Source organism: Aquarana catesbeiana, linkage group LG07, assembly GCF_042186555.1.
Source record: "Aquarana catesbeiana isolate 2022-GZ linkage group LG07, ASM4218655v1, whole genome shotgun sequence".
NCBI classification, from domain to species: domain Eukaryota; kingdom Metazoa; phylum Chordata; class Amphibia; order Anura; family Ranidae; genus Aquarana; species Aquarana catesbeiana.
Window position 1 is genome coordinate 236,052,954 of NC_133330.1, and position 20,105 is coordinate 236,073,058.

Here is a 20,105-nt window from a genome sequence, read left to right on the forward strand (position 1 = left end):
CAGGTCTTGGTAGGTTTGCAGTTGTGCCACACTCTTTCCAGTTTTGGATGATGGTTTGAACAGTTCTTTGTGAGATGTTCAAAGCTTTGGAGTTTTTTTTTTTTTTTAAATAACCTTACCCGGCTTTAAACTTCTCCACAATTTTGTCCCTGACCTGTTTGGTGTTCCTTGGCCTTCATAATGCCGTTTGTTCATGAAGGTTCTCCAGAAAACCTCTGAGGGGTCCACAGGACAGCTGTATTTATACTGAGATTTAATTAGACACAGATAGACACTTAGTTTCTAATTAGGGGACTTCTAAAGGTAATTGGTTCCACTAGATTTTAATTTAGGGGTATCAGAGAAAAGGGGGACTGAATACAAATGCATGCCACACTTTTCAGATATTTGTAAAATATATCTTGAAAACCATTTATCATTTTCCTTCCACTTCACAATTATGTGCCACTTTGTGTTTGTCTATCACAAAACCCATTTACATTTTTGGTTGTAACATGACAAAATGTGGAAAATTTGAAGGGGTACGAATACCTTTTCAAGGCACTGTATATTACCCCTTAAATCTTTATGCAAAGGAAAAGTTGAAGTTATGTCCTTTATTTTCAGTAAACCTGTATTTCCTTCAAAGAAAATAAATAAATAAAGTACCTACCATCTGCTTTTAGACCGCTTAATGCTACATGGATGGAAAAATTACCAGTTTCACACATCTGTAAAAAGAGGAGATCTAATTAAGTTCAGAAAAAGCTCAGTTCATCTAAATTTGATAAAATATGCACGTGTAAATACCATGAGTTACAGTATCATGGCAACATATCACACCAATAGAATAGTCTTCCGCCAATTTCAGATCTCAATGTGATGTGTGTGCTAAAACTCTAATGGGAATGCCTTCTGTATGCTTCTGTCATTGAAAATTATTTTCAGCACTTAGACACAAAGAAACACAAAAATGTTCTATATGAGAACTATAAACGAAATCCTTTTCTATCTAAATTTATATCTATATGCAAGAAAGTCACTACTTTGCCTCACCAGCATTTCATGAAAAACACAGTAGTCAGAATGTGTAATATGTTTGTGCAAACAATTTGTCTAAGAATGACTCAAAAACTCCCTCACCCCATCTAGAGCATGTCTCACCATTTTTGTTGTTCTATTACCCTCTCCCTTTAGCAGGAAACAACTTTTACTACTTCTGCCAACATGATCACACTTGTAAAGACTTTGCAGGACCAGCAGCTAGAAGGAGGAATCAGCACAATGCCCTAAACTATTGCTGCAGGCATGCCCCCAGAAATAAATCCCCCAAAACTCTTCCTACCCAATGTTCAGGCAGGCTATTGGGAGCACATTGGTTTTTCTGAAAATAAATCAATGTATGCAACTGAAAGAGGGGTGGATAGAGTTCTGTAGTCCAGAAAAGAAGAAAACAGCCAGGAGTGACACTGCTTGAGGTTTCAAGGAATATTACCACCCATGAGCTACTAGCTTCTGCATTCATTGACATCCTTCTCCATGAAATTGGTGCCCCCACCCACCCTGCCACCATAATCTACCAGTGTGACAGGAGTTAATAGAGCTGAGGGAGCTGTTACGGGCAGTTTCCACTGACCATTTCAAGCTACAGAAACCATACTCTAGCTTTTAATGAATAAAACACAATCTATATATCAAGAATGAACAGTTGAAAAGGTCCACCCCTCCATTCATAGATCCTGTTTCAGTCATAGAAGCTGCAGCACACTTTCTATGAATATTAGGAGGGGGCATAGTCAGGTACTTTGGATGACAGCATGTCAGATCCCTTAGCCCTATTAACTGCCACTGAACTGGAAGATTGCAGCACAGGTGTGGGATCGAGGAAGTTTCAAGGAATGCAGGAGCCAGCAGTACAAGGGTCAACTCAGATTATAAGTAATGTCTTTTTAATTGAGCCTTAAAAGAATCAAGCATGAGAAAATGTACATGTACTGCAATAATATTCTGCAAAAAAAAAAAAAAAATTTAGTTTACCCATCATACAGTTTTAGGGTCACTCGCATGTATTGTCATACCAATGCAGTGCCATTCATTTTCAATGGCATCCCAATGCACTAAAAGTAGAGGGCAACATACTCACATTGGCGTGTACCATAGGTCATGCATTGCTTTAGAAAAAAAAAAAAAAAAAATAAAATAGATTATGTTCGATTTCAGCTGGGTTGTGGTGTACTAGCAGCCCATTCATTTTGTGTTGTTGCGCATGCCATTGTGAGTATGTTGTCCTTGAAAATGAATGGCACTGCAAAGCATTCGTTTTAAGTATGCTATTAATCATATCCCCGTTGCAGTCTACAGTTGCTATAAAATGTTGCTTCCATACAACTATGCCAACCAAAAGGCCCTACTTGTGTGGAAAGTGCCCAATAAATCTGACTTCCTGTCCCTCTGATTGGCTTGGTGATTGGTGATCTATCCAGAAGCATGCACAGAGCCTGAAGGCAACTTACACTCACTACCTGCATTAGCAACTTTATTATTGTTGAGCACTTTTAGTCTTAGCAGATGTGGGGGGGTGGGGGGGGCAGTATTAAGAATTTTTGACAAAACCTATTCAGGGACAGAGTTTTAAAAATAGAATAGCAAGGTTAGAGAGGGGAGGTCTTTGTGCTAGGTCCTCCAACTGAAAAGGGGACCCCTGTGCTACAAAGCTCGACAGCATCCATGTGGTCTTCAATATTTGCAGCCTAAAAAAATTCTTTACATTTCAGTACATATTATACTCACCAAAAAAGTGACCATGGCCAAACTTATCTGCTTTTTCCCATATGCTGTGAAACACGGAACACAAATATAAATTATAAAATTTCATATAGCAGATTGTGTTTAAAGCAAGGTATAAATAAGGAATTTACTGAAACTTACAGGGTGGAGTATAAAGAGGGTGGTTGATGTAGTATGCCAGCCATGCAGCAAATCCCCAGTAGTAAATACAGTTCTGTAAAGAACAGTCTGAATGTTATGCATTCAAATATGATTTTTAACATAAACCATTGCGTTTGTGGCTTGACATAAGCTTGTAATTCCTGTTCCCCTTCAAAACTACCTAGAATGTTGCCATCACTACATGTAGATCTACAATTCATACCTGCTTGAGCTTTCTTGGGGAGAGGTCAGCTGGCTGTTATGGATTCATCGCAGCCATTTTTTGAGAGAGGCACCAGGGCAGACTGAAGCACTCCCCTGCCCTCTGTATAGGGACACACATAGGCTTCGGGAAGGATCTCTCAAATAGATGTGTGTATGCACCTTAAACAAAATGTCTAATTTGGACTAGAGTGGAGAAGCATCACAGCCTCTGCTGGGGTTTTACTGCTATCCAGGGCTCTGTTAGAAGTTTCCCTACACTTCCTGACCTGCTGACATGTTTTGCCAGTCAGGAAGTAAGGGGAACTTCTCCCGTCTGCAACACAGAAAAAAAAACTAAAGCAATTTTTAGCAGGGTAGTGGAAGGCTAGAACTGCAATCAGCTTTTTATTGCGGTGCATGTCCCAGTCGGACACTTGGTTCTGGTTATTCCTGGAAAAAATACAAGAGCTGGTAAGCCATATTCTATGAGATATTTAGGCTGCATAATTAATTTAAATGCCACCATTTACTGCTCAGGCCAGTGTTAGGGTTGTCTCCTGCCCCCTCCACTTAGAATTACATCACCCCATTTATGGTTTATGTGAATACAGACTTGCCGATCTGAAATATTAGTAAAGCCCCCATTGTTCTCACTTAAAACGAAAGTAGCCTATAGCTGAGCTCAGTTAAAGAAATTTGTCTTGTTTATTACAATGGTTTTAGAGAATGCCCTTACCTTAACCATGCTCTTCAGAGGTAATGTCCCATGGGTAAAGCGATGAACAAATAATGTTTCAATCAATCTTTTAATATAATGGAACGAATGACAACAGCATGCCAAGCTACAGAGGAATTAAAAGGAAGTTTTAGAAGTTTTAGGGCTAAAAACACTTTGATACTAAACTATTTTATGGTCATAGAACTTACTGTATTACAGAGTGTGGACTGGAGGTAATAGTCATAGTTAAGTCATAGAGGAAAGGCATCCGGAAGTAGAAAAAGAAATATATAACAAGTGGGCCTACGTATTCTAATAGGAAAACCTGGAACAAAAAGAGAAAAAGTAAAAAAAAAAAAAAAAAATCTATAGCTTAAAGCACAATTGAATCTTGAGGTTTAAATAGTCTAGTTATCATAAAGGCATAGATTCCTATGACAACAACTTGGATGGAGAAATCTCTGCTGCCAACAGCAATGGTTGCTTGATTTGATAGAATTTTCCCCTTCCCCTTTGTCACCAAGTAAGTGATGGGAAAACCAAACTTTTACAGTTAAATAAGGTATGTGGTCTGCTGCATCCAATGATGCGCCTACATATCTAAAAAGCATAAGATTGTTCTGGGACTTTAACCAGGCTAAAACGCTGCATCTGATACGTTGGTACTCTGAAAAGGAATATAGTTATGGCAGCAGCTATATGGCGGTATCCTTTACAGTGAGCGGTCCGATTTCAGATCAAAAGTGGTCTCTGCGGCAAATTCACTGCAAAAATCACTTTTAATCAGCAGCGGGAGAGGGACCGCCTCCCGCCGCGCTCCGGTGCCCTCCGCCGCTTACCGAAGCAGTCAGCGGCAATCAGATCTTCACCTATGCTGGGCATGGAGACAAGAGAGGAAGATGGCCCCCACCAATCTCCATAACAATGCAGGGCGGAAGCGACATCAAAACATCACTTCCGCCCATAGCTCTTAAAAAGGGCCATAAAAAAATTAAATGACAATTTTTTTATTTTTTTTTTTGCATTTTAGTGTAAATATGAGATCTGAGGTCTTTTTGACCCCAGATCTCATACTTAAGAGGTCCTTTTTTTTAAAACAGTGTAAAAATAAAATAAGAAAAAAAGTGTTTTTTTTTCAAACGCGCCCCCCGTCCCGACGAAAACAGTGTTCAAACCACACATGTGAGGTATCGCCGCGATCGGTAGAGCGAGAGCAATAATTCTAGACCTCTCTAACTCAAAACATGCAACCTGTAGAATTTTTTTTAAACGCCGCCTATGGAGGGGTAAAAGTTTGTCACCATTCCACAAGCAGGCATAATTTTGAAGCATGACATGTTGGGTATCAATTTACTCGGGGTAACATCTTTCACAATATAAAAAAAAAAAATTAGGCTAACTTTACTGTTGTCTTATTCTAATTAAAAAAAAGTGCGCTTGTAAGCCCGCTGCGCAAATACGGTGTGACAGAAAGTATTGCAACGCCCGCCATTTTATTCTCTAGGGTGTTAAAATATATCTATCTATATATAGTAGTTTAGGGGTTCCAAATAATTTTCTAGCAAAATCCGAAAGAGGCTCGGTCCTCAAGTGGTTAAATGAGGCGCAACACACACAGCCACTTAATACATAGCGTACAAATTTATTGTGAATGCGATAGTTAGTCATTACAAAACATTAAACAGGTTCAGAATTTTAAACACATGATAAAATTGAAAACTGGATCCTAAACATGCTTTTAGGATGCATTTTTCAATTATATCATGTATTGACATTTAGAACAATTATACTATGTATAAAATTATGGACTTCTTCTGAATCAGCTTGACAATATTTTATTGATTTTTCATGTATTGTAATGACGAGTTGTATTTATTCATCAATGAATTTGTACACCATGTATTTAGTGGCCGTGTGTGTTGTGCCTCATTAAAAGTCCCAGGGCAAACTTTTGCTTTAAACTTTTAACAGTTGAGCAAGAGATAAAAAGGGAAATCTTGTGAAGCAATGTCTGTCTCAGTGAGAAATGTCTGATGGAAATCCCTTCATTTTTTGTTGTGTTTTTAGGACAGGAAGCAAAGGGATATAGCTCCAGCAGGACAGACTTCATTAAAAACCCAGTAGTATTTGAACCCTTTCCTACTTTAAGTTTTGGCTGTGCATACACTTCAGTTCCAGCCCAAGTACATTTAACATTGATGGGGAGCTCAAAGTGAAAAAGCACCACAACTCTAAAATCAATTGTCCAATGCCTCTGTGTGATAACAAATGAACCACCCCCATCTGAAAGCATGCTGACTGGAGTGGCATAATATATGAAGGCTTGCAGTTCCCTTACTATGGGAATACAATCCCTGATGGTGTGTTGAGACAGCACACCATGGGAGAAGGTGGTATGTTCTGTTTTCTACAAATATTTCTAAAGTCTTACAGTGCTTTTGCAACATGACAAACCTCCTACAGAAACATACGATACTAGCTAAATATATTTTGTCACCTAACTTTTGCTTAAGAATCAGGCATTAAAGTTGTAAGGAAAAATTTACAGGCATTAACTTTTGTGCTTTATGAACACTGCACTAATATGAAAATCCCAGTTAGACTAATCAGTAACCTGTAATTGTTTGAGAATCTTCTAGGACAGCAAACCTGAAAGATGTTTGGCTCTACCCTGACCGGTAAAACAATCAGAACAAGCAGTTAAAATCCCCATCTACCCCCTCAGTTGACAAAAAAAAAAAAAAAAAAAGTAGACTACCTCCACTAGTGCACGAGGGGAACCATATATCCAAACACCAAAATGTCCAGGGTGGGAAAGTAGGCCTGCAGTCCTGGAAGAATCCCAGGAAAACCATTACCTGTAAGTGACTGAGATTTTCATCAATCTACCAGGACAGCAAACCTGAAAAAGAAAAAAAACAAAAAAAAAAAAAAACAAACCCACACAACACGTAATATAGGCCTTCGTTAGGGTGGGATCACTGCCTGGCATTTGTGTCCTGGCCCAAAACATGGCCAACGATCTGGTGGAGTAGGTCTTTACCTCAGAAGGAAAAACTGAGAACCTGCATGCCTAATGCATCTGGCAATCAAAGGCAATAATCCCTTTTCTGGGGCCACTAAAGAACAAAATGGCTAGACCTAACATTTTTAGCTCTTTGTAACACAGGGAACACCTTCTGACATCCAAGCAGTGAAACTTCTCCCTTAGATCCTTCGGGTCATTCCAAAAACTATTTTAGGATCTGTGAAACAGGGATACCAATGGTAAATAGAAGATCTGGTATCAATATGACCTATCAATATGACACTGTCCCATAAAATGGTTAGAAAAAGCTCTTTAACAGATAAGCTAGGAGGTTTGTAGATCCTATCGATGGTCAAACATTTTAAAGAGACTTCTATGATAGGTTCAAATTGTTATCTAGTCAAGGCATCCAGTCGCTTTGACAAATCCAATGGGGGGGGGGGGAATCTTACCTTAAAAAGAGGAAGTAAACTCCCCTGGTTTGTTTTTACCTATAGGTACTGTAAATATCTCCTAAACTTGCACGGTTTCGGAGATATATACTGTATATTGCGTCAATTAAGTCATTGGCGCATGTGCTCTGAAGGAATGCCGCCAATGCCATTTCTTCAGGATCCTGTGTGTGACTGGCGGCTCATGCGTATGGACAGATGCAGGGAAACTTGGATATAGAAATACCAAGATGAAAATAACCCCAAAGGGAAACACAACGGTGTAGAAATATCAAACGAGAAGTGTATTAATACAATGGAAATTCCACAACAAGTGCAACCTTCACCACACCATAATAAAAACTATTTAAGACAACGTTGTCAAAAATTAATAAAAGGAGGACCCAGGCTCACACGCATTACCCATTTGCACACCTCCAGCCAACCATTTACACTAATTGAGATACTTTAATGAAAAACAGCCACGGCCAATGTCAACTGAGGGACACGTCAAAAATAGTCCTTGAAAACAGTAGGGAGAGGACCAAGCCGGTCATGCTGTGTGGACTGCTGTATTTTCAGGTGCTTGCAGGCACAGATGAAAGATAAGAGGACAGTTTAACCACCATGCAATGTAGGCTAACAGGGGAGTGGAGGAAGGGAAGAATTAGAGAACCTCAGCCTGATGTGCAGGGGTGAGGAGACTTCCACACAGTGGTGGCAACAGCGGTGAAATAAAAGGATATATAAAAAACAAAAAACAAAATAAATTAAAAAAATAAATAAATCGGGAGCAGCGTCCCTGGAACAGGCTCACCCAGATACTCACTGATGCTCAGACCTCATCGACTGGTTGTTCACGATGATAGTGGTCCCGCTAGTCTGTGCTTCCAAATTCCACAGGCCTCCAAGGTAGCAGTAAAGCAGAATAGGGAGTCATTGTGTGTAGGAGATTGACATCACCTACCTCTACATCTTCATTGTCTAGAAGGTTTGGTGTGTGCCATGCAAGCGAATGGCTATGTGTGCTGGAAGTTGGTCAGGTAGTACGGCAGGTGAAAGGGAGCCATATTAGATGAAGATGAAGTTGGATTCACATGACATTGTGACGTTGATGCATTTCACTCACATCATGTGAGTTTCATCAGCATATGCGGGAGTGACGTCATCGTGACTCCTGTCATTCACATCGCCGAACCACACAACCGGAAGAAACACCGGGGAAGAGGAGTCTCAGTGGTGTGCGGGCACTGCTGAGCGGGCTTCGTTCTAAGATATTTCATAATGAGCAAATATGCAGTGGATACTTGTTCATTATGCCAGTGTCTTACAGGTTTTTTTTTTTGGGGGGGGGTGTGGTTTACAACCTCTAAGAGGAATGACCCCCTCTCTCCAACAGAGGGGGTCACCAGTGGGTCTTGTGACAATTTTAAATCCAAAAATATAGAACACAGCCACTTGCACTCAAAGTGCTGAGAGCCACACTATTGACTTGAAGGAACTCATGTACAGTAGGGACTGCAGGGAGGGAAAGCTCTCTCTCCCTACACCAACACATTTTTGCATAGATTTTTCTTGTAACAACCTTTCTAGTTGACTAGAGTACCAATCACTGTCTGAACAAGATTTCTTTTAAGCTCTGCTGCACACAAACTAAGCAATCAGTTGAAAGAACTCTGGTCTGGAGAGATAGACCGGACCCTAGAGCAACAAAATCTGACCCGTTTGAAAATGTGCCAGTACTTCCACTGCATCAGCTTCCAGTTTCAAGAACCACATCTTTGGCCATCATGGGTTATCCGGATTAGACTGCATACTGATGGACTTAACTTTTGTAGTACATGAAACGGATTCAGGAGGAAAGGTGCAAGCCACACCAAAATCCCAGTCCTGGGCCAGGGCATTGATGCCCCAGGACCGACTCTTGGAAAAGAGAAAAGTAAGACTTTAACTTCCTGTTTGTTCTGTTGGCAAATACACATTTCTGGTACCCCAAACGGGTCCAAAAACCGTACAAACATTTCCTGCTTTATTCTCCTTGACAAATGGTCTTTTGATTTAAATCTGCCTCCACATTTGAAGTCCCCTTCACATGGGCTGCAGAGAAGATTCTGCCCTCTGCCCAATACAATAAAAAAAAAAAAACGGAGTTACTTACCGGTAACATCCTTTTCCAGGAATCTTTCAGGACAGCACCATAGAGAGACACCGGCTCCTCCCCTCTTAGGAAACACCGCCTTCCAATTCAATATTTAAATCTCATCCTCCCAACGGCCCCTCAGTTCTTCACGAGTTCCTCCGGCCAGCTGGGGAGACACAAGAATACGTCATACAAATCTTTATCTTACCTGACGTTCTCATGCGATGAGTTCTCATAGATAATCAAAAACCTGGGTGGGTACTAGTGCTGTCCTGAAAGATTCCTGGAAAAGGATGTTACCGGTAAGTAACTCCGTTTTTCCCCATTCATCTTTCAGGACAGCACCATAGAGAGGATAAGCGAGCACCTTACCTTAGGGAGGGACTACTGCCTGCAGCACCTTACGCCCAAAGGCTTGGTCTTTGGCTGACAGCAGGTCCAATCTGTAATGCTTCACAAACGTGGAAAAACTGGACCACGTTGCTGCTCTACAGATCTGCTCCGGAGAAGCACCAGCCCACTGCCCTGGTGGAATGTGCTTTAATACCCTCCGGGGGCTCCAAACCCCCGATTACATAGGCCTGGCTAATGGCCAACCTTAACCATCTGGCTATTGATCGTCTAGAGGCTTTGAACCCTTTCCTAGCCCCTGAAAACAATACAAAAAAAGAATCGGATTTCCTAAACTGTTTTGTACTATCTAAGTACTGAAGGACGCACCTTCTAACGTCCAGTTTGTGAAAAATATGCTCCTGTTCCCTCAGCAGGATTCGAACAGAAGGTAGGTAAAATAATTTCCTGGCCCCTATGAAAACTAGAGGCCACTTTTGGTAAAAAGGCCGGATCCGTTTTAAAAATCAAACGGTCCGGAAAAACCTGAAAAAAAGGCGCCCTAATAGAAAGGGCTTCGAGTTCACTTACTCTCCTTGCTGTGGTGATCGCCACCAAAAACACAGTTTTGAGGGTGATCAACTTCAAGGTACAGGATTCCAATGGCTCAAAAGGATCCCCTGTAAGAGACTGTAAAACTAAGGAAAGATCCCACACTGGGAATGGGGAACTTTTAACAGGCCTCTGTCTGCCTAAAGCTCTAAAAAACCTAGCTACCCAAGGATCTATAGCTAGCGGCTTTTCCAGGAAAACGCTTAGTGCCGATACTTGTCCTTTCAAGGTGCTAAGGGCTAATCCTTTGTCCGCTTCTGCCTGCAGAAACTCTAATACTGCTACAGAACTTCGTACATCGAAGGAGCTTTCTGTGCACCAACTGTTAAAGCGTTTCCACACCTTTAGGTAAATGGCTTGCGTCTCTCTTTTCCTGCAATTTAGGAGAGTTGTCACTAGCCGATCCGAGAAACCTTTGCCCTTTAGCAATTCTTCCTCAGTAGCCACGCTGCGAGGTTCCATCGCTCCACCTGAGGGCAACAGATTGGACCCTGAGAGAGAAGATCCTCCCGGATAGGCAGAATCCAGGGAGGCTCCACTGTCAGACTCTTCAAGAGGGAGAACCACGGCCTCCTTGGCCAGTGTGGTGCGATCAGAATGAGGGTTGTGTCTTCTGACCGAAATTTTCTCAGAACTGCTGGAATCATTACGGGAGGGGGGAAGGCATAACACTTTGAGAAACGCCAGCTCTGAGCTAGTGCATCCACCCCGGCTGCTCCGTCCCATCTGTTTAGGGAAAAGAACAGACGAGCTTTCGTATTCGCCTTTGAGGCGAAGAGATCCACGGAGGGGACCCTCCACTTCCGAGTAATCATCTCGAAGATGTCCTGGTTCAAGACCCAGTCGCCTTCCTTCAGCATTTTTCTGCTCAGAAAATCTGCTACGTGGTTCTGCTCCCCCTTCAGATGTATTGCAGAGAGAGAATGCTCCCTTCGGCCCACCTGAGGATGGATTCTGCCAGACCCCACAAGGATCTGCTCCTGGTTCCCCCTTGCCTGTTGATGTAGGCCACTGCTGATGAGTTGTCCGAACGGACCCTCACATGCTGCCCCAGGAGTTCTCTCTGAAAAGCTCTGAGAGCCAACTCTATTGCTCTCAGTTCCCTCCAGTTCGAGGACTTCTTTGCGTCTTCTTTTTCCCAGGTGCCTTGCATCATCTGGGAATCTAGGTGTGCTCCCCACCCTGTGCCGCTCGCATCGGTCGTAACCGTTCTGGACACTGGAAGAACCCACTCCAGGCCCTGTGAGAGATTGGACCCTTTCCTCCACCACCAGAGGGACCTTTTGACCTGACCTGGCACAGATATAAGGGAGTCCAGAGATGCTGGACTGTGGTCCCAGACACTCAGAATAAACAGCTGTAGGGGGCAAAAGTGCAGCCCTGCCCACTGAACTGCCGGAAGCGTGGAAGTCAGTAAGCCCAGTGCTGACATTGCTTTCCTTACTGAGATCTGACTGCTGCCCTGGAGCAGTAATATTGCTCTGTCCACCTTCTGGATTTTTTCTGCTGGAAGGAACACTTTTTGTTTTGTCGAATCCAGTACATAGCCCAGGAAGGTGACCTTTTGGGCCGGAACCAAACTGGATTTTTCCAGGTTCAAGAGCCATCCCAGGTTTTCTAAGCTGTCTCTTGCTACCTGAAGATCCTGGTACAACTGCTCCGGGGAAGGAGCAAACAGGAGTAGGTTGTCCAGGTACGCGACTACAGAGATGGCTCTGAGCCGCAAGAAAGCCAGGACCTCCACCATCACTTTGGTGAAGATGCAGGGGGAAGAGGATAGTCCAAAGGGGAGTGCTTTGAACTGTAGATGAAACGTTCCTTCCCCAGTTTTCACCGCCAGTCTGAGAAACCTCTGGTAACTTTCTGCGACTGGAATGTGCAGATAAGCGTCCTTTAAGTCTATTGACGCCATGAAGCAATTTGGGGGAAGAAGCGCTTTCATCGAATAGACAGAATCCATCCGGAATTTCCTCTAGGTAATTGAGACATTCAGAGGCTTCAGATTCATGATAAGCCTGAATTTTCCCGAAGGCTTGCGGACCACAAAAATGTGGGAGTAAAAGCCTCTGCCTATCTCCTCTACAGGAACCCTCACTATCACCTCTTGTTCCTCTAACTCCTGTAGGGAGGATAGAAGAGCTGACGCTTTCTCTGCACACTTTGGCAGCTCGGTGACCAGAAGTCTGTGCTGAGGAGGTTCTGAGAACTCTAGCTGGTAACCTCTTCTTATGATCCCTAACACAAACTGGTTGGAGGTGATCATCTCCCATTGTGGGAGGAAGGCCCCCAATCTTCCTCCCACCGTGGTTACCCCGTCATTGGGTCTTCTTGGGCTGTTCAGGAGGGTGAAAAATCGCCCCTCCCCGCCCCTTGCCCTTCTGCCCCCAAGCTTTTTTCTGCCGCTCTCCTTTTGGGGTTTCAAACTTTCTCTGAGGGCGAAACTTTCTTTTAGCCTGCTCCCCAAACTTCTTTTTAATGGGAAAGGCCTTTTTCTTATCGGCCGTCCGGTCTAAAACGGTCTCTAAACCTGGGCCAAACAAGAGATCTCCTGTGAGGGGAATTCCACAGAGTTTAACTTTAGACGCGCTGTCTCCTTGCCACGTCTTAAGCCATAGGGCCCTTCGAGCCGAATTAGTGAGGGCTGAAGACCTTGCGGACATGCGCACTGATTCGGCGGAAGCGTCCGCAATATACGCTACACCCTTAAGTAGCATGGGAAAGGAAGCCAAAATAGTCTTTTGGCGTTCCTGCCTCAATATGCGCCTTTATCTGCGTAAGCCAATATTCCATATTGCGGGCCACTACTGTGACCGCCATGGCAGGCTTAAGGTTTCCCTGTGACGAATCCCAGGACTTCTTTAAGAGAGAGTCCATCCTTCTGTCCATGGGGTCTGCAAGAACCCCCATGTCCTCGAAGGCCAGATCTGTTTGCCTGGAAACCTGAGAAAAAGCAGCATCCAGCCTAGGAAGTGCCCGCCCTCGCCGGAACTGACGTCACCCGTCATCCGACCCGGCCATAGAGCTTCAAACGCTGGCTGCTTGAACAAGCAGGAGAGACTCAGGCACTTCCCACAGCGCCCCCCTGGGCAGAAGAAACACGGACCTCCTCAGCTGTCTCTTTCCCCAAGAGAGGCTGAGGCGCGCCAATTCAGTTTTAAAAACAGGTAAGTATGGCTTCCCCAGCCTTTACCTAACTGAACAAACAATAGTAGAGGGAAAGAGCTAGAGAGACCCGACTCTCCCTCTTCCTCACACAAAATCTTTGGCTTCAGTCTCCCTGACTGATCCGCCACGGTTCCCAAGCAGTGTCTCCCCACCGGATGAAACACCTGAACTGAGGGGCCGTTGGGAGGATGAGATTTAAATATTGAATTGGAAGGCGGTGTTTCCTAAGAGGGGAGGAGCCGGTGTCTCTCTATGGTGCTGTCCTGAAAGATGAATGGGGAAAATAAAAAAAATTAATGGACTATAGGCTGCTAGGCAAAAACGGCAGGGCTCAAAACTGCCAATGACCAATTCCTTGTTTTGTCAATATCAGAATTTGCAGGAACTATGCTCTTGACAAATAGTAACATGGAGATAGGTGTCCCACACAGCCAGCATTCACCATGAATAAATCCTTCAGGAGATTCGACTTGCACTGCATATACAGAAACTTTTGTATTCCACAAATGTGTTTAATTTGTTTTGTAATGAGCCTGTATACTCCATGACAGCTAGCATACAACAAATGTGGGATTAGAATCCCTGAAAAAGCCACCTGCTGAATGGGAGTGACTACCTCTTGAGCTGCCAAATCTTTGAGTCCCTGCAGTAAGGCTTACACTTTTTTGGGGTCCCTGGGCAGTGGAGTGAGAAAAGTTTAGGATGGTCTATACACTCCAAATGACAAATGATAGACTGCCCTCAGAGGCTGGAAGATATAGGGACGGTCAGAGATTTCCTTTCACTGAGGTGATAAAAAGGGACTGACTGTCTGCTGCGCCCCCCCACCCACTCTGATGTCACTTAGGATATTGGTTACCGGATACTGGAGGGCTAAGTAGATGAGACTTCGTTGCTAGGCCATATTTTTAGGGTGTCATCAGGGATCTGTTCAGTAGTATACATGGCCTACAAGAGACTGTCTTCAAGCGAATGCCTTTCCATCGTCAGAATCCATGGGATGATGGTTGAGATGTTGTATACAGCCCCCAATGAATGCTGCGTCCTCTGTGGGGAAGTTGTGTGTAATGATTTTCCTGGAAGTCCTCAGCCAACTTAGAGAAAACTGCTATGGACACAGGTGCTGCTCATCCGCTGCTAGAAATAGCCAGATGCCGCAACCTGAATGCACCCCCAGCGCGTGGACCAGCTACTCGCATGGAATACACAGTAACTCAGTTTCTGGCCAGCAGGAGTGCTCACAGAGAGGGCAGTTGTGTTGCCCAATCATACACTTTACTCAGAAGAAGGCTGGAAATAGCTTATGCTTCCATACTTGCGCCCACGAAACTGAAAGCGAGAGACAGACCTGAGCTTCCTGAACACCTTAGGAGTCAGACCATTTGGAGGCCAAAATCCTGGAGCCAAAAGGGAGAACCCACTGAGCTTTTATGAAGTGGTTTCAGCTGTATAGTTCCACAGCTTCATCTCGGGGGGTGGGAGTGAGTCCTTCCTGCCCAATGGTATCAGGTCAGTAAAAAATGTTCTGTGGTAGGAAACAATCTAAACTGAGAGACAAGCGTTTGTGAGGGGATTTTAATTGCTTGTTCCGATTGTGTTTCCTGCCAGGTTTTCTGTCCTGAAAGAGGACTGGAGAAAAAAAAAAAAAAATTAAAGTATTCACTTATCACATTCTGTGGTTTAATAAGCCATTTACCTGTGTCTCTTCATTTCACTTTCTTTGTAAAAATTACTGGTAAATCTAGTTTTTATAGCGCACTTTGTCTTTGTTGGAAGAGTTTAAAATGGGCATGTAAAAACTCAATTGAAGTAGTGGGCTGAAGATTTTAAAAGGGCCACATTATGTCTGAGGGCTGCATCAAATCAAAGAAAAAAAAAAACACCACCACAAAGTAGGACTTGCTACTATTATACCAATAATTGCACCTACATCATTTTACTGTATAAAACATTATATGGTATATTCAGCTGGAGTATAAGCTTTCACATGGAAAACAGCGTTGCCCTCATTCAACTTAATTCTCTAAACCAGCTGGGGGAGTAAATGAGCAGCAAGTAGCCCAAAAAACAGCAGTTTGGCATACCTTGAGTAAAGCTATCCATTCCATTTTGTTATACAAATTCTTGATAAAGGTACCAAAAAAAGAAAAAAAAAGAAAAAAAAAAAAAAAACAAACTGGAAAGTAGATATAACCAATGGCAATGAAAAGAATGATATAGTACCATAGTCCATCCAACCTGAGGGCCCAAATCCCTGAAATATAAGGTAGCTGTTGTGCCAACTGGTAGGTTCTGCAGTATTTCTTCATCTTTCAGTGATCTGCCTTCTGTAACAAGCATACAAGAATTACTTGCAAAGAAAGGTAATAAATTTGATTCTGAAACAGCTGCCAATGTAGCAGGAAAAAAAAAAAAAAAAAAAACGTATAGAGAAAATGGCAAGTATTTACAAAAGCACAGTGCATTCAATTTTCCTTCTATACGACACACAACCATAAAACTGGATAATTAATCTATTGTCCAAGCTTGTGGGTATGAGAACATATCAAAGCAGTCTTAAACCCAAAAGTTTAAATATCCTGCAGCTTACCTAGTGTGGTAGTTGCATTTGTTACTACATAATTCAGTCAGTAACACTTCCTGTCGAAGGACTGATTCACGCCAGCCGCTGCACTACAGTGTGACCCAGCTGAGATAAACGCAGTGATGGTGCACTGAACTTGAGTGATTGAAGGGAAGAAGTACTGCTTGCAATGCTTTTCAATGCATTGTGCCCACATTTTGCCTTGTCCATGCGGTGGGACTGCACTGAAACAGCCACCCAACGGCAGTCCCACCGCATCTGGTATGAATCTACCCTTCGGGTGTTTCCACTCTGGATAGAGGCACAGAGACACCTTTGGAAAGCAGCATGGTCAATCTGGGGAGAAGATGGTGTTAGATGCACTGGCAGATTTAGTTGGGTGTGTCTAACAAAGCCAAACGCAAGTTAACGCTTTTTAAGTAGTTAAAGCAACAGTTTTTATCCTTTTGGGATAAAGGTTTTACAAAAATGAAGATGAAAATTGTAAGTACCCCTGTCAGTGTCAAATGGTTTGTCTCAACTGTCTAAGCTGTCACTTTTGCTGGACAGCTTGATCCGTTAAAGGAATTTAAAAAATATTTACTGGCAGATAACAGGAAAAAGCCAAAATAAAAAAAAAAATTAAAAAATAAAAGTAACGGTAACGTCTTTTAGGATTGCCACAATGAGACCTTGGCTCCTCATCTTCCTTTGGAAACACTGCGTCAGCCCCCATAAATTTTCACCTCCCCCTACCAGCCTCAGTTTTTTCTAGAGCACCTCCGGTCAGCTGGGGAGACACAAGAACACGTTAACATACCATCACATATTACTATTGTGCCTGCGTTTAGGTCTTCCTCAAAACCCCCCAAAAAAATTTGGGCGGGCAACTAGGGCTGTCCTGAAAGACTACTGGAAAAGATGTTACCGGTAAGCGTAACTCTAATCCCCCCCGTCTTTCAGGACAGCCACAATGAGAGGCTAGGCAAGCACTTACCATTTTAGGGCGGAGCAACAGCTTGCAGAACCTTTCGCCCAAAGGCCTGCTCATTTGCCGATAACAGATCCACTCTAATGTTTCACAAAGGTGGTATAACTGGACCATACTGCTGCCTTGCAAATCTGCTCTGGCGTTGCTCCAGCTCTTTCCACCTGCGAAGCTGCCATAGCCCTAGTAGAGTGTGCTTTAATTCCCATGGGAGCCTCTTTACCTGCCAGTTTGTAGGCCTGGCTAATGGATACCCTGAGCCATCTGGCAATGGTGTGTCTAGAGTCCTTCTGCCCCCTCCTTGCACCAAACAAAACAAACAGAGTCGGACTTTCTAAAACTCTTCGTCAGCTCTGAATACTGTAGGATACATCTTACGTCTAAAGTATAGAACCTAAATTCCCTTTCACTTAAGGGATTAGGGCAAAAAGTGGGCAGAATTACCTCCTGGCTTCTATGGTATTTTGAAGCCACCTTTGGTAAAAAAAAGCTGGATCAGTCTTAAAAAAGTCACGATCCAAAAAAATAACACAAAAAGGGGGGTCTAACTGAAAGAGCCTCCATTTCGCTGACCCTCCTAGCAGTGGTCACTGCCACTAAAAAAAAATGATTTTGTAAGTTAAGTCCTTTAGAGCAAAAGCTTCTAAAAGGCTCAAATGGAGGCTCCGTTAGGGCCTGCAAGACCAGGGAAAAAGGTCCCACTTAGGTAAGGATGGACCCTGCACTGGCCTCTGTCTTGCTAGAGCTTTGAAAAATCTGTCCACCCAGGGGTTGGTGGCCAGGGATTTCTGAGACTTGGCTCTTAAGGGTACTGGTGGCTAGCACCTTATCTGCCTTGCATTGCAAAAACTCCAAGACTGCTATAGGGCTCTGCACCTTAAAAGGAGTTCTCTAAAACATTCTCTAAAGCGTCCCCAAACCTTTTGGTAGATTTGGCGTGTCTCCTTACTATTGAGAAGGGTGGCTACTAGTTGATCAGAAAAACCCTTGGTTTTTAGTATATCCTCTTCAGAAGCCAGGCTGCTAAGTTCCAGCGGTGTACCTGGGGATAGAGAACTGGGCCCTGTGATAGGAGATCCTTTGGAAGCAGAAGGAGCCAGGGGGGTTCCACTGCCAACTGCCTGAGTATCGAAAACCAAGCCCATTTGGGCCAATGCGTAACCACTAAGATTAGAGAGGTGTTTTCTAACTGAAATTTTCTTAGTACAGCTGGAAGTAGAACCGGAGGTGGGAAGGCATAGCAAGTTTTGAAGTGCCAGCTTTGTGTCAGGGCATCTATTCCTAGGAGCATTTTCCCATCTGTTTAGTGAGAAGAAGCATGGGGTCTTTGCATTGCTCCTTGAAGCAAATAGGTCCACCGGCCTAGGGCCCCCCCCCCCCCCCCGTCCTGACCAAGGTCGAAAACCTCCTGATTGAGGACCCAGTCGCCTTCTCAGTTGCTTTTGGCTGAGGAAGTTGTCGGCCACTACATTCTCTTCCCCCTTTAGAAACACTGATGAAAGGGAAAGTGCTTTGGCTTCTACCCAGCTCAGGATCTCTGTTGCTAGACTCAACAGGACTCCGCTCCTCATGCCACCCTGCTCGTTTATATAAGCAATGACCGAGGAGTTGTCCGAACGCACCTGGATATGTTGGTCCAGGAGTTCCCTTCTGAAGGCTTCGAGTGCCAATCCATCTGCTTTTAGTTCTTTCCAGTTGGATGACCTAGAGTTCTTTTTTTTTTTTTCCACGTCCCCTATGCTGGCCGAGATCCCAAGTGTACTCCCCAGCCTCTGCCGCTTGTGTCTGTGATAATCACTCTGGACACTGGAATGATCCACAGGCACCCCTGTGACAGATTTATCTGCTTCCTCCACCACCAGAGGGATCTTTTGACCCGAGGAGGAATTGTAACGGTGTCCAATGACTCCTGGCTGTGATCCAACACCTTTAGAACAAAGGCCTGCAGGGGACGGAAGTGTAGGCCTGCCCATTGGACCGCCGGGATGGCAGAGGTCAGCAAGCCCAGGGTTCACATTGCTGCCCTTATTGATACCTGCTGTTACTTTGGAGGGAAGCTACCGCTCTGTCCACCTTTAGTATCTTTTCGGCTGGGAGAAAAAAACTCAGCTGTGTTGAGTCCAGCAGGTATCCCAGATAGGAGATTTGCTGAGCTAGAATTAAACTGGACTTTTCCAGATTCAGCCATCCTAGCCCTGTCAGGGTTTGTTTTGTTAGTTCCAGATCCCTGATTAGCTGCTCTGGAGATACTGCGAAGTTGAGTAAATCGTCCAAGTATACAATAATGGATACTCGCAGTCGCAGAAAAGCCATGGCTTTTGCCATGACCTTTGTAAATACTCGGGGTGATGAGGATAGGCTGAATGGCAGTGCCCGAAACTGCAGATGAATGGTTTCTTCCTCTACCTTCACAGCTAGGCACAGGAACTTTTGAAAAGTTTCCGCAATAGGGACGTGGAGGTAGGCGTCTGAGATCCAATGACACCATATTACAATTCTGGGGGGGGGGGGTCTTTGTGGACAAAACCCCCTCTTGGTCTGAGTTGGGGGTTTCACTTTCACGGGAACGTCATTTTCTTATCGGCTGTGCGGTCTAATACCGTTTCCAGACCTGGGCCGAACAGAAGGTCCCCAGTCAGCGGAATGCCACATAAATTTAATTTGAGGCATTGTCGCCTGGCCATGTTTAGAGCCAGAGGGCCCTTCTGGCTGAGTTGGCTCGTGTAGGGGTCCTGGCTGACATGCAAACCGACTCAGCAGAAGCATCCGCTATATATGCTACCCCTCGCAAAATAGTCGGAAAGGATGACAAAATGGTCTCTTTTGCCATACCTGCCTCAAAGTGCCACCACTGTGACAGCCATCTCTGGTTTTAGATTACCCAGAGTTGATTCCCAGGTCTTTTTTTTTTTAGAAGAGAATCAATTCTCTTGTCCATGGCATCTGTCAGAGCCTCTAAATCCTCAAAGGCCAGATCTGTTTTTCTGGAAACTTGCGAGAAAGCTGCGTCCAGTCTGGG

General features: G+C 43.9%; 1 protein-coding gene across 1 annotated transcript in view; it reads right to left on the reverse strand.

Annotated features, from left to right (window-relative positions):
• The window catches only part of LOC141103479 (very-long-chain enoyl-CoA reductase-like), a 130,235-nt gene that overhangs the window by 52,261 nt on the left and 57,869 nt on the right, over positions 1-20,105 (reverse strand). Inside the window, exons 6-11 of the mRNA XM_073593114.1 lie at positions 15,759-15,862; positions 4,039-4,154; positions 3,848-3,953; positions 2,908-2,980; positions 2,770-2,813; positions 653-710 (exon numbers count right to left, since the gene is read on the reverse strand). Of these exons, the coding sequence (XP_073449215.1) occupies positions 653-710; positions 2,770-2,813; positions 2,908-2,980; positions 3,848-3,953; positions 4,039-4,154; positions 15,759-15,862 (501 nt within the window). The remainder of the gene's footprint in view (positions 1-652; positions 711-2,769; positions 2,814-2,907; positions 2,981-3,847; positions 3,954-4,038; positions 4,155-15,758; positions 15,863-20,105) is intronic.